Source organism: Amphiura filiformis, chromosome 2 (genome assembly GCF_039555335.1).
Source record: "Amphiura filiformis chromosome 2, Afil_fr2py, whole genome shotgun sequence".
Taxonomy (NCBI): domain Eukaryota; kingdom Metazoa; phylum Echinodermata; class Ophiuroidea; order Amphilepidida; family Amphiuridae; genus Amphiura; species Amphiura filiformis.
Window position 1 is genome coordinate 50,264,995 of NC_092629.1, and position 27,297 is coordinate 50,292,291.

Genomic DNA, 27,297 nt, shown 5'->3' on the forward strand with positions numbered 1-27,297 from the left:
GTATTAGGAATATTTGGTAGTGCAGAGGAACATCTTACTCAGTGGCAGCAGAAGCATAAATATGTATATTTTATCAAAAGGTCACCAGCCCTCCACTAGCTTCACCACCGATTTTGACCCTCCAGCCTGTGAGCAAATGTTATTGAGAAACCTTGGCTTATTTGCACGGATCCGCCATCTTGCTACTAAAACAAAAGTGCATTTTTGTTTCTCGCGCTTTTCTAGCAATGCGCCAGAAGCCTTTTGCAAAGTGTACGCGGCAGTTAACACACACGTTTGACAGGTGTACCTACGCACACGCAGCTTTGCAGGCAGAACCTTGTTTTGAAATGACCGTGCGATCAGCCAATATGCTATAGTCAGTATACCTTCATCGAGTCAGTAAAGTAAAATCAAACTTTGTAATTTTCTCAGAAACTTTTTTTGCAGGAATCTGAAATGCATCATTTCTTTTCTGAAAATGTATACTTTAATATACTTCTCATCATTACATTTAGAGATACAATAAAAATCTAAATTACTGACTCAAGGAAGGTATCTAGACTATACAGGCAATAGATCATCTTGTTAGGCAGTTTTGTGCGCTTTTGAAGTTTTTATTGCATTACATGTACACACTGTATAAAAAGAAACCCGTACAACAGAAAAGAACATTGTCTTAATAGTACACCCAAATGTATTGCCAATACACCCAAATGTATTGCCAATACACCCAAATGTATTGCCAATACACCCAAATGTATTGCCAATACACCCAAATGTATTAGGAATACACCCAAATGTATTAGGAATACACCCAAATGTATTAGGAATACACCCAAATGTATTAGGAATACACCCAAATGTATTAGGAATACACCCAAATGTATTAGGAATACACCCAAATGTATTAGGAATACACCCAAATGTATTAGGAATACACCCAAATGTATTAGGAATACACCCAAATGTATTAGGAATACACCTAAATGTATATCTTGATGGAGGTGAGGCAGTCAAACTGGTCAAGCACTTAAAACATAAAAGCAAAAAAAGAAAGAAATCGGGAAAACTAAACATATAAAAGCCCAATGGTCCCTAGCTATATCAATATATTAAATATATATACATCATAAAAATGCCAGGAGCTACCACTCACAGCTCTATGAAATTCATAATAAACCCAAATGTCTCAGAAATACACCCAAATATCTTAGGAATACACCCAAATGTCTCAGAAATACACCCAAATGTCTCAGAAATACACCCAAATGTCTTAGGAATACACCCAAATGTCTCAGAAATTCACCCAAAGCCATTTGCTGAATGTTTTTCAAAATTCTGATTTTAATACATTTGTAATGTAATTAAGTAAGCTAACATACTCAGAAAAACCTGCAGTTGTGACAAAATTTGTGAGATTTTGAATAAAACGACGGAATGCGTCATTTAGATAAGAAATATTCGTCAAATGCGTATGCGGTGCCCATAACAATATGCCGGAATATCATAATACATCAAATGGACCGAACAGACTCACCATTGACAGAGTGACACACATAATTGGCGTCATATGCGCTGGTATTAAATTGTGATTTTCTTTGTTTTGCCAAATCTGTATGGGTTAAAATTAAACGGAGACATATCTGACAGTGAAACTAACATTTTGTGTTAAAGAAATAATCTATTTTTATGGAAATGTCACAACATGGCTTTAATTGATACCAAATGGGCACTGTTCAATAACTTCAAAGTGGTGAATTGATGGGTGCAAGGAGGTCTACAGCCAGGAGTCACTTTTCTGCCAAAATGAGACATTTACAAATGTATTACTTTTGCAACTGCCCAATCCTGCTTAATAATTCCTACACATTACAAATTTCTGCGAGGTGTAAATTTCGCGATTGGAACTCTATTCATCAAAATACGCGAAAAATAAAACCCTCATAAAAATGATTACTATATGTACAGTAAGTGAAAAGTTTGTTCGGCTTAAAATTGGCGAAAATTATTGTTTTTATTACCGCATAAATCCACATAAATGTACACCAGTCACACATTACGCAACCCCCATACGTGCCACATCCAACTGTGTGCACACAATTATACACAATGTTATAAATCTGATCTTTTTCGCCAATTATAAGCAAACAAACTTTGTCTTTTATATAGTCCGTCTCGTCTCAAGCTTCATGTTACGCCATGTTGGATTTTGCAGCAGTCCAAATCGCACATGCTAACCAAAAACCCACTGGGCATATACACACGCGTAGAAGTGCGATTTATCTTCTTTATCTGTACACACTCTGACTCTGATGGCACTCTTAAAGCTTGATACAAGACTATAGTGTTGGCACAGCAAGCATAATCTCGGACTACTATCCAGTTACCACACAGAATAAAGCAAATGATTCAATCAGGGTCTGTCATGGTAGCTGGACAGTGATCTAAGATTTTGCTTTGTGCAGTGTTGGCTGCTACTAGTGTACATAAATTAAACCGTGGTTTCCGAATTCAACTCTAATATATAATATATATAATAATATTCTGGATGCAGTATCATCAGTAGCAAAAAGTGCTCTCTGTCGAAGCTGACCACGTATACACATAGAAATACACATATTACATTTGTTGGTTAACCCATTTTTTCTTCAGACAGCATTTTATGGAATTCTTATAATCCCATTTTAGGTTCTCACGATGAAAGGGATTGAAATACTGGCATGAAGCTCCTTCAAACAAACCATAATGTATTAGGAATACACCCAAATGTATTAGGAATACACCCAAATGTATTAGGAATACACCCAAATGTATTAGGAATAGACACCCAAATGTATTAGGAATACACCCAAATGTATTAGGAATACACCCAAATGTATTAGGAATACACCCAAATGTATTAGGAATACACCCAAATGTATTAGGAATACACCCAAATGTATTAGGAATACACCCAAATGTATTAGGAATACACCCAAATGTATTAGGAATACACCCAAATGTATTAGGAATACACCCAAATGTATTAGGAATACACCCAAATGTATTAGGAATACACCCAAATGTATTGAATACACCCAAATGTATTAGGAATACACCCAAATGTATTAGGAATACACCCAAATGTATTAGGAATATACCCAAATGTATTAGGAATACACCCAAATGTATTAGGAATACACCCAAATGTATTAGATATATACCCAAATGTATTAGGAATACACCCAAATGTATTAGAAATACACCCAAATGTATTAGGAATACACCCAAATGTATTAGAAATATACCCAAATGTATTAGGAATACACCCAAATGTATTAGGAATACACCCAAATGTATTAGGAATACACCCAAATGTATTAGAAATACACCCAAATGTATTAGAAATACACCCAAATGTACTAGGAATACACCCAAATATACTAGGAAAACACTCAAATGTATCAGGAAAACACTCAAATGTCTCAGAAATACACCCAAATTCTCCACCATTATATGATTCACAAGCTGAACATAGAATAGTTGGTTCATTAGTGACTTCTTTTGCGACTTCAAGAAAATCTGGTAGTTGTCATTCATCATGCAGTGTGGTATAGGAAATACACCCAAACGTCACAGAAATACACCCAAATGTCTCAGAAATACACCCAAATTCTCCACCATTCATCGTGCAGTGTGGTATAGGAAATACACCCAAATGTTTCAGAAATACACCCAAATGTCTCAGAAATACACCCAAATACGCCACCATTCACTATGATTCTTTACAACGGTTGAACATAGAGTAAGCCGGTTCATTCGTGAAAAAATCTGGTTGTTGTAATTCATCATGCAGTGTGGTATAGGAAATATACCCAAATGTCTCAGAAATACACCCAAATACGCCACCATTCACTATGATTCTTTACACAGGTTGAACATAGAGTAAGTCGGTTCATTCGTGACCTCCTTAGACACTTCCAGGAAATCTGGCAGTTGTAGTTCATCATGCAGTGTGGTGTATGTTTCTAGAAGTATAAGACCTTTGCATCTGGAAAAAAAACCACACAAATAACATTTGTTTAGTGAAATTTAAACTGATTAAAATGGGGTCGACAGATCACCTGCCAAAATGTTTTGGGCCAAGGACAGATCCCTGTGGTATACCACAAATGATATAAATGGGGTCTGAGGTTTGTCTGTCATTTAGTGGTTCCTTGTCATCATCTGAAGACATACGGACCAATGATAGATCACACATATGACCACGTATATGACTCACCGATTAAGCATACATCACATCGTAGGAACAAGACTACCAGTTCCCGCGGGAGATACAGTGAGCCTGGAAAGCACCTGTGATCAAGATGGCATACCCTGCTATCGAAAGCCAAGAAATGTGAGTTTTATTCTCTGGATTTGTCTATCAAATATAAAATAATTAAACTGATTTACAAAGAAGAATTCGCTCTGAGGGCTTTGCTATGGGTTATTCCAGTTGAAATCATATGCTCGGTCACTGTGAAAGAAATGACCTTCATCTTCCACATAGGGGGCAGGGTTCGCAGGTCTTTGCCGCAGGTGGAAAAAACCGTGGTTTTAACCGCGGTTTTAACCACTTGGCAAAAATAACTTCCCAAGTGTAAAAAGGCCAGATTTTGTAATTATAAGCAATATATTAAGATATTAAAGGCATGCATTTTCATTGCTCAAGTGCATTTAATCGAAATGTGGCATGTATCAAATTCAAAACTTTTTCATTTTAAGGACTTGATGAGACAAAAAATATGTTGAATGATTCATTAAAAGTTGTGTGTTACTGTTTATGAGCTTTCTGTGTCACTTTTTAATATTTGAGTGACTATATGTGAGTTTTTGCCCGGTATAAAACAGGCAAAAACTAGCAAAAACAGTTTTTGCCAAAAAAAAAAAAAAAAACAGGTTTTTGCCGGCAAAAACCGAACCCTGATAGGGGGTGTGAATTTCAAATGGAGTTACCTGAATGGTTGACTACATTTGAAATCTACACCCCCTGTGTGGGAGATTTACCCTAACCGTGCCCATGTTTCTTTTCTTCTTTTTGCTATCGGAAGGGAAAGAAGAAACGAAAAAGGAAAGAAGATGAACAAAGATGTTACTTGGTATCTCCGGGATTCAAACCTCAGACCCCTCACATGCCACACAGAAGATTGCCAGCCTCTAGCCACAGGGGTTACGCAGGCCCATTCAGCGATTCCCTGGGTATAAGCAGCGGTTTTATTAGTGAGCCCAGGTTGATGGTTTCTTATATGTGACATGATCAAGGGGAATGAGTCGCATGTCGGCCCTGGTCGAAAATGAATTTTACACATATTTCTGAAGAGGACATTTAGAGCTTTCAGGAACTGAAAACCCCATATTGATACGACTTTTCTTTGTGAAGTTACGTCAATTTATCAATTGCTGAAAACAATATAAAACAAAAGAATTTTAACACTTTCTTTGCCAAGGATAGACCCCTGTGGTACACAAAAAACTATATAAATTGGGCCGTCAGATCACCATTTTGGGGGACCAAGGACAGATCCCTGTGGTACACCCCAAATAAATGCTCACCTATCATTTGGTGGTCCTTTGACATATGTGACACGATCTGGTCCATGGGGGCCAAAGGCAGCAAATTTGAAATTGAGATAAAGGCACAAATATGGAGTAAAAAACAATACAAGGCGGTTCTCGAACCACGAGTCTCGCCTGCTTTTGTGACCGCCTGCTTTTGCGATAACTGTTGGTAGAGAGGTAAATGAATTTGGCGGTTATCGGCTGGGCACGATTATCTGGCCGATGGTAACTGTACCCACCAAGTTTCATGCCCATGCAACAGTTTTTACTAATATGACCTCAGATGACCCCTGGTGGCCCTGAAATGACCTAAAATTTTGGCTCTAAATGTTGACTGTACCTCTCGTGCTAAGTTTCATGCCCATACGACAGTTTTTACTAATTTGACCTCAGATGACCCCTGGTGGCCTCGAAATGACCTTCCAAAATTTGGCTTTAAATGTTGACTGTACCCATCAAGTTTCATGCCCATACGAAGTTTTTACTAATTTGTCCTCAGATGACCCCTCGTGACTCCGAAATTACCTTCCAAATATTTGGCTTTAAATGTTGACTGTACCCACCAAGTTCCATGTCCATCCAACAGTTTTTACTAATTTGACCTCAGATGACCCCGAAATGACCTTCCAAAAATTTGGCTTGAAATGTTGACTGTACCCACCAAGTTTCATGTCCATACGACAGTTTTTACTAATTTGACCTCAGATGACCCTGGTGACCCCAAAATGACCTTCCAAAATTTGGCTTTAAATGTTGACTGTACCCACCAAGTTTCATGTCCATACGACAGTTTTTACTAATTTGACCTCAGATGACCCCTGGTGACCCCAACATGACCTTCCAAAAATTTGGCTTTAAATGATGACTGTACCCACCAAGTTTCATGCCCATACGAGTTTTTAATAACTTGACCTCAGATGACCCCTGAGTGACCTCGGATGACCCGTAATGACCTTCCAAAAATTTGGCAAAACCAAAGAACTATTTCATCAAAGTAATAAATCAAAACAGAAAGATGCTTCCTTTACGAGTTATCACTCATTGAAAGTGCTACTTTGCTATACTTTACATGGAAAGCGACTATCTTAAAGTCGTCATATTTCCTTAATTACATGACCGATCAAGCTGTTATTGGGATATGTGATGCACAGTTGAAAATTAATTGTTAAAAGATTTGGTGACCTCAGTTGACCTTTGACCTTGTATGTGACCTTTGACCTCACGAAATTGGAAAAAGTATGTTGCGCTGAAAAATCAAATTTGGCAATACCAAAGAACTATTTCATCAAATAAATCAAAACAGAAAGATGCTTCCTTTACGAGTTATCACTCATTGAAAGTGCTACTTTGCTATACTTTACAAAGAAAGCGACTATCTTAAAGTCGTCATATTTCCTTAATTACATGACCGATCAAGCTGTTATTGGGATATGTAATGCACAGTTGAAATTTAATTATTAAAAGATTTGGTGACCTCAGTTGACCTTTGACCTTGTATGTGACCTTTGACCTCATGAAAATCTAATCAGGTCGAGTACCTCTGGCCACATAACTCCCCACCAAGTTACGTCACTGTACCCCATACGGATCTCCAGATAATCTGTTCACAAGGTATTTTGCTTATTACGCATATATTATGCAAATTAGGTACTTAATTACCATATTTTACGCTCAAAATCTAATCAGGTCGAGAACCTCTGGCCCCGCTTACTCCTCACCAAGTTACGCCACTGTACCCCATACGGATCTCCAGATAAGCTGTTCACAAGGGTTTTTTGCTTGATACGCATCAAATACGCATAAATTATGCAAATTAGGTACTTAATTAGCATATTTTGCGCTGAAAATCTAATCAGGTCGAGAACATCTGGCCACGCTTACTCCCCACCAAGTTACGCCACTGTACCCCATACGGATCTCCAGATAAGCTGTTCACAAGGTTTTTTTTTTGCTTGATACGCATCAAATACGCATAAATTATGCAAATTAGGTACTTAATTAGCATATTTTGCGCTGAAAATCTAATCAGGTCGAGAACATCTGGCCACGCTTACTCCCCACCAAGTTACGCCACTGTACCCCATATGGATCTCCAGATAATCTGTTCACAAGGTATTTTGCTTATTACGCATAAATTATGCAAATTAGGTACTTAATTACCATATTTTGCGCTCAAAATCTAATCAGGTCGACACCCTCTGGTCATGCTACCCCTATAAAGTTTCATCATCATAGCACTTACGGTTCTCAAGCTAACGCGTTCACAAGCTTTTTCCTAACACACACACGCACACACGCACACACACACACACACACACACACACACACGGACACACACACACCATAGTGATTACTAAGTCTCTCCCTGAACATTCAGGCGAGACAAAAATGCATAACAAAATACATATCACAAAGCTTCAGAACTTTAGAACCAAGTATGCTAGACCTTTGGTAATTTCAGTATATGATAGCCTATTGTTTGTATAAAGTAATAATTAAAGTAACTCAATTTTCAAAAATGCCTCCTTTGGCCCCCATGGACCAGGTCGTGTCACATATATCCATCTGGTAGTACTGGTTATTCCACAGAAAACATCACCTTGGGTGTATTTTACATATATTTTAGAGGACCAAGGATATACCCTTGAGGTACACCAGTCACCACTCACCTATCGTTTGGCGGTTCTTTGTATATATCCATCTGATAGTACTGGTTATGCCACAGAAAGCATCGCCTTGTCTTCACTATTTTTGATCTACTCGGGTCACGCTGCTTCATCAAAATCTGTTGAAAAGAACAAATGCAAGATGGTATCAGGGGTCAGTTGTCACTCAAATAAGTGTAAAAAACACCCAAATTGGTGTAAAATACACCCAAAGTAGGAGCCAAATACACCCAAAATAGGTGCCAAATACACCCAAAATAGGTGCCAAATACACCCAAATTAGCTGTAAAATACACCCAAAGAGTTGTAAAAATACACCCAAACAGCTGTAAAATATGCACCAACATAGGTCTCAATTGCACCACAATCTGATTTGGGTGTAATGTTGGAAGCATTTTTGGCTTTTGTATGGTTGCCTTTTTTTGTGAAAAAAATGTTGGTGAAATAGTATACATTTGTTTTTAGAATCAGTAGTCGAGACAGACTTTGGTGTTAAAGGGGCCAAAAAGAAGATACAAAGGGCAGTTTTGTTGTATTTCTGCCTTTCAATAACCAGAAAGATGCCGGAGTGGGGTTGATTTGACTATGGTGCGAGAGGTTATGGTTCGAACCTGGCGGTGCCAAGTATGCTCGTGGAAAAATTGAGTTAGCTTGAAATTCCCTGGACAAGGAACTTACTGCTAACTGTCTTGTTGTAACCCGTACGAAACTCAGGGAGCTGATCCTGGTTGTGAAGGTTATTTGTGGAATGTCTAGGGTGTGCGCTCTTGTAGCAGCGAAGTCCCTGAATTGTTGTTAAATGGTTTACGGAATGATGTGGGGCAATATAGTGGTCAGCGACAACCTGTAAAGTGTGCTGAGGCTTGTAGATCAACGTCTAGGCGTTGTGCCTGTGCGTAGCGCACTATAAATCACTGCGCTTTTTTTAGATTGACTTGTTTGTTAAATTGACCACTTGTTATGTGTTCTTTAAGTCTTAAAATTGATTGACTGGTTGATTGGTTGCTTGATTGATTGACTTACCTGGTACTGTCTACTTGATACTGGTGTTCTAAGCTGTATTCTCTGATTATGTACATTGGGTTTCGACACTGTATGCATGTAAGTGAAATTGCCTGCAAAACAACACAAAATATGGTAACAATAATTTTAAATTCAAACAAAATTTGTAATTTGAAAAATTAGATAAATAGAATCTAGACCACTGGCATTTTCTCAGTAGACTGAAATGGAATGATAATTGTGTCTTTAAGTTTGAGCATTAGGGATACACCCAAATGTATTAGGAATACACCCAAAATGTATTAGGAATACACCCGGGGGCAACAAAGAACTTAGAAGTTGATTAAAATGCATTAAATGAAACGACTGATCAATCAGTAATAAATTAGGGAATTGAAAATTGTTCGCAATAAAAACTTGGGAGGGTGGTGATGCATTTGTAAAATTGCATTTATTTACGAACCGCGTAAGACGGGTGACCGCTAGTCCATGTAAATCTAGGACTAAAAGTACCGATATAGTTTGCCATTTTCTGCGATTCCTTTTCTCCAATGATGGCACCAGATGAATCAACCTTCCTTTTATGCACTATTAACCAATCACAGAATTGCAGGTATACACAAAGTAGTATTTCAATCTCTGGCTCCGATTTTAGTGGCATGGGGAAATAATACTCACTACTGCGCCCTCGTTTTCGTATCCTTGTCCTTTCTCCTTCTGTTGCCCCAATAAGATAGTCATGTTCCACTTTGAAGTCTTGGTGCGACGGGAAATCTTTAAGGTCAGGTAATCTTGAGACTAAGAATTTCCTCTTGAAGCTGTTTTCTTTCAGACGATCGCCAACGTCTATCCCCATTCTTTCACAAATACCCTGTAAAGTATATACACATGAAATATTATATCTTGTAATCTTGAGATTACCAACATCTATCCCTATTTTTTCACAAATACCATATCAAATATATACCGTATTTTGTCAAATAGTCGCCCCTCCTCAAATAAACGCCCCCCTACCACTTTTTTCAACCAAGATGTTTCAAAAATTCCAATATTTCCATGCTATCTTGTGTAGTAAGCTTACCAAGTTGCTCACATGGTCGGTAATAGCAGCAATAAATGATATGATGTTTCTATTGAGTCCCCTGCATTTTACCGGTAAAACTGTTCGCCGTCAAATAGCGGCGAAAGACGGATAACGGTCAGTTTCCATTGCACGTTGTTTACCGGTAAACACTTGCCGAACAGCATCGATTGACACGCCTCGAAAGTTTGCCGGCAAAAGGTCGTGCACTGGGGTCAATTCCAGGGTCAATCGCCAAGCATTGTGGATTTTAGTATTGTAGTATTTTCTTAATTGTTTGGCTAAAAATGAGGTACCAACCTCGAGAAAAGAAGACCGAAGAATATGGTTTTTTTTATCAGCGTTGCCATTCGTCCTCGTACGCCTGGCATTGGGGAATCCCCCCTCAGTTCTTTGATATCGACCGTGAGTATTCAGTATTGTTGCGCGCAAGAAAATAGGTCTTAGAATTTAATCTTTCACATTTTAATTTCAGATAATATTCTCTTTAATGAATAGTAATTTAACATTTACAACATAATATTAAAATCATGAAATCTTTCTAATCTTCTGAAGCACACCGCCGCGGATCCGAGTTGATTTCTATTTATTTCGCATGCACAGCTGGATTCATCCGCTGTTGTTTTTGTTTTATTTCCGGGTTTATTTTATGGCTTTTACTAGGGTCATAAATCATAACTTATGTTAAATATTTACCATCAATTATGTATAATGCATTATGAATATTTTTCTGCCATTTTCATTATTAGCAAGCGAGTCGAATATTGTATGATTAGGCCTATGAATTTTTGCGAACGGAATGGTATTATAAAAACGCTAGCTCATTGATGATGCAGACAGAGTCAATTTCGCGACTCAACTTCCGTTTTCTTCCCTGTATGCGCATTCAATCGGAACGGAGTGAGTTTCTTTTGGCGTTTGCCGGTAAGCGTCCCCGCTATTTTCCTTCCTCAAGAAGGAAAACGTTACCGGTAAAACATCGCCCCTGTTTACCGGTAAATAGCGGGAAGGTCAGTTTCTATTGAGCAGAAATAATCCCTTTACCGTTTTTAACATTTTAATAACCTCAATTTTCAGGTTTTTATAAAAGTTTTGTATGAAAAAACACTTCAACAACATTTTTTTAAATGTCAAAATAATACTGTAAAATATTTTTGGGCAAATACATAATTTGCAAATTTTGTCAACATTTAAATAAAATCATGTTATGATGAATGTTTGAATGTTATGAAAACGTTCATAATTTATAACCCAACATTTAAAGTTTTCTGGCAACCTTTTCTAACCTTTTGCGAGTATTGTCGAAAACATTTTGTGTTTGCTGGGTATCTCAGAAATACACCCAAATGTATAACACACACAAATGTATCAGGGAACAACCCAAAAGTTTGGTGAAGCCCTATAAACGAAAGTCCTTTCCTTAGAAGGCTAACCCCCTCCCCCCCGCCCATCTAACGTAAGTGTCAAATATTGAAAATTCCAACACGTATTTATTGGGCACAGGGCCGTCGCTACAGTCGATGGGGTTGTGGAGTGCGACATTGCTAGGATATTGATCACGTTTAAGCCCGGACGTTTAAGAAATAATAATTCTATTTTATTTTGAAATATTTTTCTTCAAAAAAAAATAGGACTTGCTGGATTTTCAAATAACAAAGAATCAAAGTGCGGTACAGCTGCTTTAAAAAAATGAACTTACAAGTTGCAGGTTGCAAGTACTGCACGCTACATTTATTTGAAATCATTTTGAAGCAACCACTGTAAAATGTCAATATCGTACTTCAGAAAATCCTAAAATTTTACAATTATATATTAAATCCTTAAAAAAAGATTAACTTTGACCGATGTTTTAACTACTTCTTTACAAACGTAATCAAACTTTTTGACCCCCCTAACGAAAGAACTTTCGTTTATAGGGCTTCATCGAACTTTTGGGTTGTCCCTAGCACACCCAAATGTCACAGAAATACACCCAAACGGCTCAGATATACACCCAAATGGCTAAAAAATACACCCAAATGTCTCAGAAATGCACCCAAATATGTTAGGAAATCCAGAGTGACTAACAGTGAGACACTATGACAGAAAAACAGAGACATACTTACGGCTATCATTTTTGTGATTTTCATCTCAAAGCCAGTAGAGTTATCTATGACATCAAAGTAAGGATGTCCAACCCAGGATTGACACGTCTTATCATCTAGGTGTCTGGCAACATCCAAATCTTCACTTCTCGTCAAATTGGTGAAATTGTAAAACTTCTCAGCACCTTTCGCTGCAGATTGCTGTCGAAAAGCAGAAATACACCCAATTGTATTATACACCCAAATATATTATGAATGCACCCAAAATGTATTAAGATTACACCCAGATGTATTAGGAATACACCCAATCCCAGATGTATTAGGAATACACCCAAATGTATTAGGAAATAGGAATACACCCAAATGTGTACATCCATATCAAAACGATGCACTTGTCGGCTGCTACATATGTCTCATTTCACATAATAGCTAGGAATAAATACCAGACTCATCTCCGAAGTGGAGGTCACTTCAAATCATCCCCAAGTTACATGGTTAAGGAATGTTCTCTGTATTCCTAAACCATGTGATTTGGGATGATTTGAAGTAACCTCCATTTTGAAGATGAGTCTGGTATTTATTTCTAGCTATTATGTGAAATGAGACACATGTAGCAGCCGACAAGTGCATCGTTTTTGATATGGACATACACAAATATATTAGGAATACACCCAAATGTATTAGGAATACACCCAAATGTATTCAGAATACACCCAAATGTATTCAGAATACACCCAAATGTATAGGGTTACAAATACACCCCAATGTATTAGGAATACACCCAAATGTATTCAGAATACACCCAAATGTATTCAGAATACACCCAAATGTATTCAGAATACACCCAAATGTATTACAAATACACCCCAATGTATTAGGAATACACCCAAGTGTATTCAGAATACACCCAAATGTATTCAGAATACACCCAAATGTATTACGAATACACCCCAATGTATTAGGAATACACCCAAATGTATTCAGAATACACCCAAATGTATTCAGAATACACCCAAATGTATTCAGAATACACCCAAATGTATTAGGAATACACCCAAATGTGTTAGGAGGACAGTGACTTACCAGATGTATAACCTGATGATAGCGTTTATCTCTCAAGTTGATATCATCCCAGTTGTTTTCTTTACTCATTTTCTCCCAGGCACCTGGTGGTAAATCTGTTTTAAAGAAACATTAATTTTGTTTTAAAAATTCAAAAATGTCAGAAATGTAAATATTCATGACCATATTTGGAATCAGCGTGAGAAATGCATTAGAATGAGTACAAACAACCCTAGTATTGGTTCAGTATAGTTCTTAAGATAGCTCTTTACATTTTGAGAAAATATCTCAAAACTTGGGCCTTTTTATGTTGTAGCAAGCCTATGGCTATGCCATTTTTCACCCAGATGTGGCAGTGTCGGCAGCGCGTTGAAGCAGCTGTTTCGTTCGCGGATCTATGCTGTGTAAACCAGTGCTCTGAGCAAACGCTAGCGATTTGAGGCTGTGCCTAATGAAATGCGCACTAATGTCACTGCCACAGGGTGAAAAATGATAGCATGCAGAGCACTAAAGACGTCCATGGTCTAAGGACCGTCGATGAATCGATAATAATCAAAAAATCGGCTATCCAATAATATCAATATCGCCGATATCACTTTCGGAAGAAAATCGATATATCGGAGTTGCCGATAATGAAAAAAAAATCCAAAAATCGGGCGTAAGCAGTGTGTTAACTGCCGCAATTATGTCAGTACAGACGTGTTTTGAAATGTGAAAACTTCTAGAATCAATAAGTGTTATTTTACCTCACCACTATTAAAAGTTTCTAATACATTTCCATATGCCTAATTCAAATTTTAGAAGCTTAGTGACTTGAATTTTCAGGTCACTAAAATTGGGAGGAAAATCGATTTATCGATTATTATCGATAATGAGTGACCGATATATCGATTTTTTAAAATCCTAACATCGACGGTCCTTACCATGGTCCCTCTATCACCAGACATTTCCTTTTACACAACTGTGTTAGCGTGAAAAATATTTCCTCTGTCCTTATCATGGTCTTAAGAAGGTTTGTGGGAGGAAAGTTTCAAATTTTGTTTTAAAAATGTCAGGAATGTTATTATTCATGACCATATTTGGAATCAGCATGAAAAATGCATTAAAATGAGTACAAACAAGCCTAGTATTGGTTCAGTTGCAGATGTTTTTAAAGGGCATTTTGTGATCCAAATCCTCATCCCCCACTTTTCTCATACCACTGGAAAGCTCTGTTTATGTTTATGTTTATGTTTATGTACGAACAATTTCTTGCAGATTAATTCGTTTAGCAAAAATATCATAAAATTTGAATTACGTTCTGGTACACCAGAACGAAATTACAACATAGTGGCCTATGGAACTGAAATTTTGGAAATAAGATTTTTTCATGGATACCTACAACATGTTAATGAAAAATGTCAAGAGGATGCCAGGAATACAAAATACTCCTTTAAATATTCAAAACTTTTTAAGTTGAAGCCTATGGCTACAACGCAGAGCATTAAAACTTACATGCTGTGGCATCCATAGTGCCTCTATCACATATGACCAAGCAATTCCTTTTACACGACTAAAAAAAAAAAAAAAACGTTTCCTCTGTCCTGATCATGGTCTTTAGAAGGTTTGTTTGGAATTCAAAAAAAAAAAAAAAAAACAAATAAGATATGTTTGGTATATTAGGCCCTTCACAATTGATTCTTAGTTTCCTGTTTCATGGTTGAAAACGAGGGATGAGGCGACTTTTAATTATTAATTATCTTTTATTTTCTTTATTTTAAAACAAGTGGTCGCAACCTACATCAACCCGTTTTGACTAGGACCATGCATTTAATTATTTTACAACTAATACTATGTTTGATTTTATACATAAGTATAGTAATGGTACAGTTATGTTCTTTGTTTATTCATCATTATAGTTGATATGATCAAAGTCAGAAAGTAGCAAATGGGATTCATTAAAAGTTATTTTAAAAGAGAAAATCCAAAATATAAATAAAATAATTAAAAAACAGGAAACAAAGAATCAATTGTAAAGGGCCTTACTAGTAATAATCATAGCAAAAAATTACTGTGTTTGTTCCATTAACCTGGCTTGCCAAATAGTTTCTGGGACGGGCAGTCGGGCACTTATATTTTATTGTTTACATAATTGTATACCTTAAACAAATGGTCCAAACTATGGATTATGTGTAGATGTAGATGGTTATAATATGCTTGATCATCCTTGAAACATACGTAATACAAAATTAACTAGACATTGTGCTCACAGAGCACGGCCCTTAGCCAGTGAAGTTGAAATCTTGAAATCAACCTAGAGTTGTTCATGTGACATTTGTACCACCAGCCTATGGTTCATGGTGATGACAACATTGTACTATGTAATTTGTGGGAGCAGCATTTTGAAGGTATTTGATTACATACCAGAAATGCCCCCAAAATGACCTTCTGACACCATAGACCAGTGTCTGCATATGGTATGTGATTACACAGACTATAGATTTTTTATTTTTTTTGGTGTTGCAGTATTTTACAATTTGCACTGTTATGTTTCATGATAAGCTGGTCACACACTTACAATGTATGCCTGTTAAATATCAAATTTATTTTATATTGGAGAGGATCATATTAACATATAAGTAGGCCTATTGACCTATATTTGAAATAAGGTAGAAAGTGTAATGATGGCTCATTATAATTATGATTGATAGAAGAAAGAAATAAGAAGAACATGACAGAAAGAAGCCCTTAGCCAAATGCTATTTGGCCAAGATAAATACACAAATTTGTCCTTGTGAAGAATGCTTACCTAATCTTACTACAAATAAGTATTTATGCACAGCTCATTGAGCTACAATGAGCCTAGATAGTAGTTTATTTTGGTAGATTTATCATATAAAAGTCCCTATTATTTAAATGAGGTTAATACAGAGAGTAGACATCCTTGAGAGGGAACTCTATTCATGTGGTTTCTTTTATTAAACCTCATTTAAATACTCCTATATATGACTTCTATATATGACATAAAACCTTTTTGTTTTGCATCAGTGATTTGCTCATTGGGATGATTGCAAAAATCATCAACATCGATATTTTGGTACCTTTGTCTGGTCATAGTCATAGATGTGTAACATACACTCTAAATTACAAGGATTTAAAAATAAATCCTTAAGACTGTAGTTAGGGACCAATCAATTTTAGATTTAAAATTAATCTTATAGATTTGAATTTTAAATCTTAAAGATTTAATTTTAAATCTTAAAGATTTAATCACAGTCCCTTGGGATTTATTTTAAATCCTTGAAATTTAGAGTGTAGCCTGTTAGTGGTTCAGCCAAAAGCTGTGTATTTTAAGATAAAATAAAGCATTTACATGAATCTGTAAAGTAAATTAGCTACATGTATTTGGGGCTTCAACTTCAACAATACTGCTGTTTTCTTCGTTTTTTGCTTTTTCATTTCAAATATACCAAATGACAATTTAATGACTTATCCTTCACTTTTAAGCAATTTCTAAACAAATTGTAAATTTTTACACTTGCTTTGGGATCACTGAATGGGACTTTAAGTGTGCATAATTTCCTAAGTGCCTCATGTGAAATGTGTGGCATCACCCAATGGTCATAGTACCAACTGTGGTCAACATGGCTGAAAGCATGGTATTGGTAGTCAGTTTTGGTAAAAATTACATTGATCATTTCATAGCGAGCATGTATAAGAATTCAAATATCACAGATATAATTTTGAAAATATAATGCTGAAAGCATGGTATTGGTAGTGCGTTTTGGTAAAAATTACATTGATCATATCATAGCGAGCGTGTATAAGTAACCAAATTTGGTCAAAATTGACAAAGGCATATGGCTACGATGGCCGATTTATGGTATTTGGTTACAAACCGCAAATAACCCCTAAATGACCTTTGACCCCAATTCTGTGTACAACTTTTAGACACTGGCTGTTGGCGATGCATGTGTGCAAGTGACGTCGCGCTGCTATTTAATATGAGGAAGGGGAAATATTTTTAGTGAAAAACATGTTTGTGGCCATAATGACCTTGACATTACCTTTGCGCCAGCCATTTTCATGTGACATTTGTAGCACCTCCCAACAGTCCTAATAACCAAGTTTGGTCAAAATTGACAAAGGCATATGGCTACGATGGCTGATTTAAGGTATTTGGTTACATACCGCAAATAACCCCTAAATGACCTTTGACCCCAATTCTCTGTACAACTTTTAGACACTGGCTATAGACGATGCATGTGTGCAAGTGACGTCACGCTTCTATGTAATATGGGGAAAGAGTAGCATTTTAAGTGGAAAACATGTTTTTGGCCATAATGACCTTGACATGACATTTGCGCCAGACATTTTCATGTGACATTTGTGACACCCTCCAATAGTCCTAATAACCAAATTTCGTCAAAATTGACAAACGCATATGGCTACGATGGCTCATTATACGATTGGTAGAAGAAAGAAAGAACTAGAGCAACTGTGCCCTTTGCAAGGGCACGAGGTAAGTTAGGCGGATGACTGTGACGATCTGATCAAGCAGCAAAGACCTTAAATGAATCTAAAAATATTTAAAACATGTTAAGAATGTCATAAGGATCATTGCATTTAAATTTCAGCTCAATCGGAGCATTTTGAAAACTTGACCTTTGACCCCTTTATGACCCCTTAACCTTAAATGAATCTTGCAATGTTTTTTCAAATGTTTAGAATGTCATATGGATTGTTGCATATAAATTTCAGCTCAATTGGAGCATTTTGGAAAACTTGACCTTTGACCTCTTTATGACCCCTTAATGACCTTAAATGAATCTAGAAATATTTTTTTAATGTTTAGAATGTCATAAGGATCATTGCATTTAAATTTCAGTTCAATCGGAGTATTTTCGGTTTGAATGACCTTTTTTGACCCCTCTGACCCCTGGATGACCTCTGACGTTAAACAAATCCATAACTTTTGTAGCCAGCTACCCAATACTGCTTGTGACTGAGCTAAGGATCATTGCATTCAAATTTCAGCTCAATTGGAGCATTTTGGAACACTTGACCTTTGACCCCTTTATGACCCCTTAATGACCTTAAATGAATTTTAAAATGTTTTTTAAATGTTTCAAATATCATAAGGATCATTGCATTTAAATTTAAGCTAAATTGGAGCATTTTGAAAAACTTGACCTTTCACCCCTTTATGGGCCCCTTAATGACCTTAAATAAATTTTAAAATATTTTGAAACATGTTTAGAATGTCATAAGGATCATTGCATTTAAATTTCAGCTCAATCGGAGCATTTTCAGTTAAAATGACCTTTTTTTTACCCCTGTGACCCCTTGGATGACCTCAAACGTTAAACAACCCATAACTTTTGTAGCCAGCTACCCAATACTGCTTGTGACCGAGTTTGGTCGAAATCCGATCAAGGATGTGGAAGTAGTAGCAAATTGTGAGAAGAAAGAAAGAAACGATAGCAACTGTGCCCTTTGCAAGGGCACGAGGTAAGTTAGGCGGATGATTGTGACGATCTGATCAAGCAGCAATAGGCCTACTTTGCTGGATAGTATTAATTTTAATAAGACTATTTCATTAATTGCTGTTTTAGTATACCTTGATCGTGGAAAGCTGGCATTTTGAAAACTTGACCTTTGACCCCTTAATGACCTTAAATGAATTTCAAAATATATAAAACATGTTAAGGGTACATGCCACCAAATAGCTTTCCATAGACTTTACGTGCAAAACAGGGGTCACGTTTTAGGCTATAAGTCGAGTTACGTCTTACTTTGAAATATATATTTGATATCATTTTAATCAGAACAAAATTCTGCATAACATATCTGAAAATGACACCATATTTTAGGTCTACTTTTTGAGAAAAATAGCGCTATATAAAAAGACCCGATTTTCCCGTGTTTACGTCTGACTGCTAACCGCGTTTTGACCTCGTGTGTTCATGCGCTCATCATCGTAAACATCACTCAAATTTTCAGCGTTTTCTGTTCAAATTAGTGGAGATCACATTCACAAGTTCTAGCAAAACACGATTTGCAACACTAAAATTGTTAATATTGTACCGATTTTGCACATTTTTTATGCAAAGTGGTAGCGCTAGGTTGCTTTTTGGGGTCCCGGACCCACCAAAATAGAGTTCGGACCCCCTGTTTTTAAATTTTCTGTAAGTTCAGGGGTCCCTGCAGACCCCCAGTTTTTTTCAATCTAGCGCTATTGCAGACATACTATTTATGCTGCATTTGTGCAACTCGGGACTCACCAAACTCTACTCTGGACCCCCTACTTTTTAATTTTCTGCAAGTTCGGGGGTCCCTGCGGACACTGGAGTGTTTAGTTCTAGCGCTATCCCTGGACTATAGTCGTGATAAACTTTTACCGGAAACCGCTTCACACGCGGATTTAGTGGTATGAACCCTTGAAGAGGCTAAAACATCGTTTTTAGGCCTTGAAAATGATTTTGTTATCTTTTTCACTACATTTTGAATTAATTGTAAGAAATTTTGGGTTATTTTCTTTCATACTTTAGACAGGATGCCTATTTCAAGCACAAGCATGATAGCCGACAATTGCCATTTTTCGTCATTTTGATGCACATGAATGCACAATGGTTGCTGATTTGCTATTTTCATGAAGATATTAATTGATGTTAATAGTAAACGTTCTTTGAACCTCTTTTGCAAGTGCATAACTTCAAAATTAAAACATTCTCAGTACCTGCAGAATATTTAAAAAGACAAGAAATGTGAATCAAGTAGGCCTACCCCCCCTCCATCGTCACTTTTAACCCGTTTTGTCCAAAAAGCAAATGTAATGAATGGCTATTTGAAATTAAATATTAATATAAATTAAACTTTGAATGTTATAACAATTTCAAATACTGGACAGTGGTATAAATAAAGCAAACTAGAAACTTAAATATCTTAAATCTAATTTTTTATGTAATTTTATTAAAATTGAAGGCCAAAACTTGAGTTTAAATGACAAAAAAAAAAAAAAAAATAACAATGAAATTGACAAACTTCTTTGTAATTTAAACACCAATAAACAATGTTTTTAATATTTTAAACTCTTCTTTATTCATATCAAAAGGTTTCAAACTTCTACCAAAATCGGAACTTTTATTAAATTGGAAATAAAAGCAGGCCTATTCGCGGCAACGCACATACAGCGAAAAACCTGGCGGCGTCCATGAACGCGCTTGTTGATGTCCCTCCTCTTTTCTTCGCGTGCATTTTAAATAGATAAGGACGCGCGGAAAAGCGCATGGAATTGCTCCTTAAAGGGTACATGCCACCAAATAGCTTTCCATAGACTTTACGTGCAAAACAGGGGTCACGTTTTAGGCTATAAGTCGAGTTACGTCTTACTTTGAAATATATATTTGATATCATTTTAATCAGAACAAAATTCTGCATAACATATCTGAAAATGACACCATATTTTAGGTCTACTTTTTGAGAAAAATAGCGCTATATAAAAAGACCCGATTTTCCCGTGTTTACGTCTGACTGCTAACCGCGTTTTGACCTCGTGTGTTCATGCGCTCATCATCGTAAACATCACTCAAATTTTCGCGTTTTCTGTTCAAATTAGTGGAGATCACATTCACAAGTTCTAGCAAAACACGATTTGCAACACTAAAATTGTTAATATTGTACCGATTTTGCACATTTTTATGCAAAGTTGGGACTATAGTCGTGATAAACTTTTACCGGAAACCGCTTCACACGCGGATTTAGTGGTATGAACCCTTAAGAATGTCATAAGGATCATTGCATTTAAATTTCAGCTCAATTGAAGCAGTTTGAAAACTTGACCTTAGACCCCTTTATTGCCCCTTAATGACCTGAAATGAATTTTAAAATATTTTCAACATGTTTAGAATGTCATAAGGCTAATTGCATTTAAATTTCAGCTCAATCTGAGCATTTTGGAAAACTTTGACCCCTTAATGACCTTAAATAAATCTTAAAATGTTTTTAAAATGTTTAGAATGTCATAAGGATCATTGCATATAAATTTCAGCTCAATTGGAGCATTTTAAAAAACTTGACCTTTGACCCCTTTTTGACCCCATAATGACATTAAATGAATTTTAAAATATTGTTTAAATGTTGAGAATGTCATAAGGATCATTGCATTTAAATTTCAGCTCAATGGGAGCATTTTTAAAAACTTGACCTTTGACCCCTTTATGGCCCCTTAATGACCTTAAATAAATTTAAAGATGTTTTAAACATGGTTAGAATTTCATAAGGATCATTGCATTTAAATTTCAGCTCAATCGGAGCATTTTCGGTTAAAATGACCTTTTTTGACCCTGTGACCCCTGGATGACCTCGGACGTTAAACAAATCCATAACTTTTGTAGCCAGCTACCCAATACTGCTTGTGACTGAGTTTGGTCGAAATCCGATCAAGGATGTGGGAGTAGTAGCAAATTGTGAGAAAGAAGAAGAAGAACCTAAGAGAAACAGACCTTAGCCAAATGCCATTTGGCTAAGGAATTCATATTCAGAATTAGAACTGGCTCAGTTCCTCGGACTATGAGGCGAAGCGCGCCCAACGAGGCCGCGAAGCGGCAGAGGACTACTTCCAGCGGGTACTGGTCACGGCACTGGGTCCAGGGCTAATTCAGAATACAATTCAATATGTCGGATGTGCTCTCATGTCCCACAAAAAATACAATCCAAAGGGTTAACAGCACATCTGGATTTATTCATAAAGTGTTACACAAGCTCAGCATTTTATGGCATAACAAAATCCATGACAATAAAAGTATCCAACTCGCCAAGGTCCTGATTATCTAAAAGAACATTGTGATATGTAAGGACAAGGTTACCTGCCCAAATCCTAGTATAAACATTTAGTAATTGATGGTAGGTATTTAGTTCCTGCACAAACCTGCCAGTTGACCAGGCCAACGCTTTTGGACCTTTTTTTTTAAGGACGGTGTATTTATATGAAAAGTAATTTGTAAAAACATGTACCTTCGTCAGCGTCCAATTCCGAAAATTTGATTCCACCTCTGAAACAAAAACAGAAAAACATAAGATACCATTTGTTTCATCATCTTTATAACACAATGCATGAAATAAACCCATGTACCATATTCTCTCAAATTAACACCACCCCATTGCATTTTCTGAAAAAATGGATGTTAATTAGGCCTTTTTTACAACAATAATTCTCATTTTAAAACATCGCTAGTACCATCTGCCAGTGCTGCGATGCTCCACAAACAATACGGAATTCTACAAATACTGTAAACACCAATCGATAACGACGAATGTTGACAGGATTTGTGGAATAGTTGGTTTATAAAAATGGTGGGGCATTTATAAAAATGGTGGGGCATTTATTACAGGGGGCATTTGAAGCAACATTGTTTTTGCCTCAACTATTTCTTCAATTGATCAGCTCAACGCTCTGAAAACAGAACACTGAGCGTGAAATATTGCTTTTCTACAAAAGCGATTGAGTATAAATTCAGTTTAAAAAGAGGCTACTAAACTTAAGTCTTAGATAATTATGACTATGACTTACCCCAATAAATGTGTTGCAGTCTCGGGCACTCTGTATACTTTCCAACCCAAATTCTCAAAGAAAGTCCCAAGGCGGGCCTGTCCTGTAGTCTTCCCACCGCATGGTCCTGCATAGACAAAAAAAATCAGAACATTAATTGGGTGAACCGTATTCCTAATGCATTTGGGTGTACAATACTATTAGTTACCCCTGTTTGTTCACAACGGGAAAATATCTAGAACTACGGTCTGGTGCCGATTCAATAGAGCCGAAGGCTGAATGCAATTTCGGCACCAGAATGTAAATATTTTCCCTATTTCATGATAACTAACAGGAGGTAACGATTCTATCCTTTAGTGAACAAAAACATGAATACTGTTATCTTCCGACTTGTTCGAAAACTTTGCTGAAGGAATTTAGTTGGATATTAAAATCTTACTAAAAAGTAGGCCAGTTTCTTCCTTGCTTTTTAACAGAGCTGGCAAATTATCTTTATTTTGTTATTATTGACCCGTGTTTAGCCAGTCTATTCTCAATATGAAAACAAGTGGAACAATTTAAAAGAAAAAGGAGTGTCATTTGATGAATTGAGGCGATGCATCATGGGATTGTTGCAAAGGATTCTGGGAAGGGTAAGATATCTTCTTTGCCCATTCACCACAACAGCAATTGGGTGTATTCCTAATACATTTGGGTGTATTCCCGATACATGGAGAGGATTAAGGGGGTACTACACCCCTGCCCAATTATGTGCCTATTTTTGCATTTTTCTCAAAAATTATAGCGCATTGGTGACAAGTAGGGGCAAGGACTACAACTACTGCACTGGAAACTTTATTTCAGCACATACAACAGTTGTGGAGTTACAGTCAAAAATGAGGGGAAACCAATATTTGATCAATAAATCAATAACTACTTGCCTTGAGTTGCTGAATTTTCGGTGCAGTAGTACATAGTCCTTGTCCCTAATATAATACATGTCTTACTTGTATCAAATGCTCTATAATTTTTGAGAAAAATGTAAAAATAGGCACCAAATTGGCCAGGGGTGTAGTACCCCCTTAAGGACAAGTTTCAACATTGTGCATTTTCATGACCATATTTGGAATCTGCATGACAAATGCATTAAAATGAGTATTTAAACAAGCATAATAATTGGTTCAGTGGTCCTTGAGATAGCTCTTGATATTTTGAAAGTTGAAATCTTATCAATTATTTACATGGTTATTGTTTTCCTTTAATACTGCCCTGACCTTGGCCTTGCTGACTTAAATGACTTCCTCGTGAAGTTTATATCAAACAATTTAGTTGTGTTCACATTTTAAGTTGCATCTGGCGTTAACTTCTAGGCTAACATTGAAAAAAATCTCAACATTTTCCCTACTCCTACCACATGTCCCCACCTAGCCTACTCCTAGCACTACGCAGCTACTTCCAGTGTTTCTGTGACTTTTTTCAAGTTAAAAAAAACCAGTGGCGGTGCCACGGGGTCATGGGGGAAAATGCCCTCAGTCAGAACTGTTGCCCCCCCCTCCCAGTAAAAACCCAACATTACGAAAATGTCCACTTTTTACGGCAATTTTGCGCAAAATTGTTTGATTTTGCCCCCCCCCCCTGAAATTCACTTTGCCCCCCGAAAAAAATTTCTGGCACCGCCACTGCAACCGGTCCCGAGAATCATGTGATAATGTAATTTTTAGTTCCAACCAAAAAAAGGTCAAATTTACACCAGGTGCCAGCAGGCGTAGCAGCGTTCACATTGCAACTTACACCTGGTGAAGATTACACCGAGCTTGCTATTCCTAAAGGGGGGGGCACTTGTAATCAGAGTTGTATATCACCCGCGTACATGTACAAGGACTATCAAAAAGTACATGTACCCAAAGCAAATATTTTTCCTTTGTGTAAAATGGACCCAAAGCAAGTATTTTGCAGTTGTTTTCATACCCTATAAACTTTTGAACTTTTTGAAAACAATGAGAGCCGGGCAAAGCAAAGCAAAGCAAAAGTTTTCAGTTTTTGAGTGGAATTTCACCTTGAATTTTAACATAATTTCAACTTGAAGTTGATATACCCTTTGTGAGTATTCTGTGTGATTAAGGTACCCTTTATTCCAAGTCCCGGGGGTACTCAGTACAAATGACCATACGGGGACGGGCCGCAAACATGGGTAGCATTTTCGGCCTTCTGGTATATCAATGACCCCTTTTTCAAAGCCTATTTTGGTATATGAATGGGTCCTTTTTTCAAAATTTTCTCAATTTTTTTGAAAAACAGCCCATTTTTTCCTTAATATCTAGCAAAAATTTTCAAAATTTTCCCAATTGTAAAAACTAAGACAATTTTGGTTAAATTCGGCCGAAATTTTTGACTTTTGGTTTATGCAATGCCAATGGGTCCAAATTTCTTGAAAAATTGGTATATTTATGGGTCCACTTCCAAAATCTCAATGCACGTCCCTACCAAAACCAAACTTGAGTACCCCCCGGGTTCCAAGTTAACTTTGCTACCCTTTACTAACATGTTTAACAACCAAAAGATAAATGACTGACTATCATTGAGGCCTGAGTTCTAGTTCCGCACTCTAGTTATCCATGGCGATTGACAATGGATCCGGAACACAGCAGTACAGCCTAACCGTGTAAACTTGTTTTTACCAAAACAAAAATATTAATCACAAACATGTAAATATTTGAGGTAATAACGCCCAATTTCTGGTGAAATGGGAAACGGTTGTGAATCACACACATAACACATACACAGCACAGCCCACGCGGAAATGCACGCTGTTTTTATTCAAAAATAACAAAGCATGACGAGCCACGGGATAATCATGTGGCATGTGTGCAATCTGTGTTTATCCTAATCTGATATCTGATTTAGTCCGTGTAAATGATAAATAAACATTATCTGTCATTCAATCACTATCTGAATGTAACAAAAACATAAAATATCATAAGCTTACCTCCCGTCAACACCAGCTTGTAGACCTTCTTTTTCTCTTCGTTCATAATTTCCCTGCGTATAATCTCTTCTTGTCGTGTTTCGGTCACCCCGATCATACCGGCGGCTTGGACCCGTAAAATACTCCCGTTTAAACGAAGAAATTGGGTTCGTTTCACTGCTAAATGTTTACACCAAAATGCCCTGTTTTTGCGGCATGTGTAATTACTGAAATTAGCGGTTTTGAAGGCGCATACATATGGCATTTTATGAAGTAAACATCATCAATACGGTCTCCCAAATAAATAAATGGCGCGAAATGTGTACATATGTGTGTGCACAATGCAAGACGGTCGATCTTAAAATAATGACTTGACGAAACGCGCGATTACCGAGTACGGTTTTGTATACATGTAGGTACGAATGGTATGACGTAGGTTTTATGCTAATGAGGTTGAGGTTAGCAAGATTCACGGTATTGTAAATATGCACAACGCTGGAAACATGCGTTACTACTGCATTGTGATCATGGTGATGTGTACGTACATGCTCGTACACCGTGACCTTTTACCTTTTCATTCATAAATTAGTAATAAAGTCGATCTGATGGCGCTCGACCATTTTTAAAACTAGAAGTACGCCTACTCATATCATCATACCATACCCAGGCATAGGCAGTAGCGTAGCCAGCGGGGGGGGCAGGGGGGGCAGAGTGCCCCCCCTGACAAAAAAAAAAAAAAAATGAAAGAAAAAGTGCCCCTCTGCCAAAAAATGAAAGAGAAAAGGGCAAAGGAAAAGAAAAAGGGCAAGGAGCCCCTTTTCTAGCAAAATTCAGGGCCAAAATTGTGTAAAATGCAAATTTTTCCGCGCTACGCGCGCACATTGTAACAATAAAGCCCTTTTTTAGCCGGATAATGGGCAAAAATAGTGTAAAATACCATTTTTTTCGCGCTACGCGCGCACATCATCTCAATAACACCCTTTTCGGGAAGGTCAAAGACACACAGTCTCTATGTATTGTATGATGCACCCGGGATGATGCAACTGCAATTTTTTTCGTCTGTGCCCCCAAAATTTTATTTTGCCCCCCCTGACCAAGAAAGCTGGCTACGCCCCTGGGCATAGGCCTGCCCTTTACCATGGTAACAAGTGTAAGTTTTTACACAAAAGAGAAAAGAATATTGACATCACATAAAGTCACACAAGTTTTGGACCTCTGAAAACCTCTCTATTAAATTTATTTTCAAGTTTTTCACTGCATCTGCATTTCTGCAGGCTTTTTATTTACATTGTAACATCTTTAAAAAAAAGAAAAACAAGTCCTTTTGAATTCACCTAAAACATCAAGGTTAAAAGTGTTCGATATAA

General features: G+C 36.9%; 1 protein-coding gene across 1 annotated transcript; it reads right to left on the reverse strand.

Moving 5' to 3' along the window:
• Positions 1-3,209: 3,209 nt before the first annotated feature.
• On the reverse strand, positions 3,210-26,426 carry LOC140146330 (TRPL translocation defect protein 14-like). Its single transcript, XM_072168131.1, is given in 10 exon segments — positions 3,210-4,012; positions 8,232-8,347; positions 9,252-9,343; positions 9,909-10,101; positions 12,417-12,596; positions 13,479-13,573; positions 14,952-15,080; positions 22,452-22,489; positions 23,008-23,113; positions 25,952-26,426. Coding segments are annotated over 10 exon segments (1,329 nt in total). The 5' UTR covers positions 26,196-26,426; the 3' UTR covers positions 3,210-3,876.
• Between the last annotated feature and the right edge of the window lie 871 nt (positions 26,427-27,297).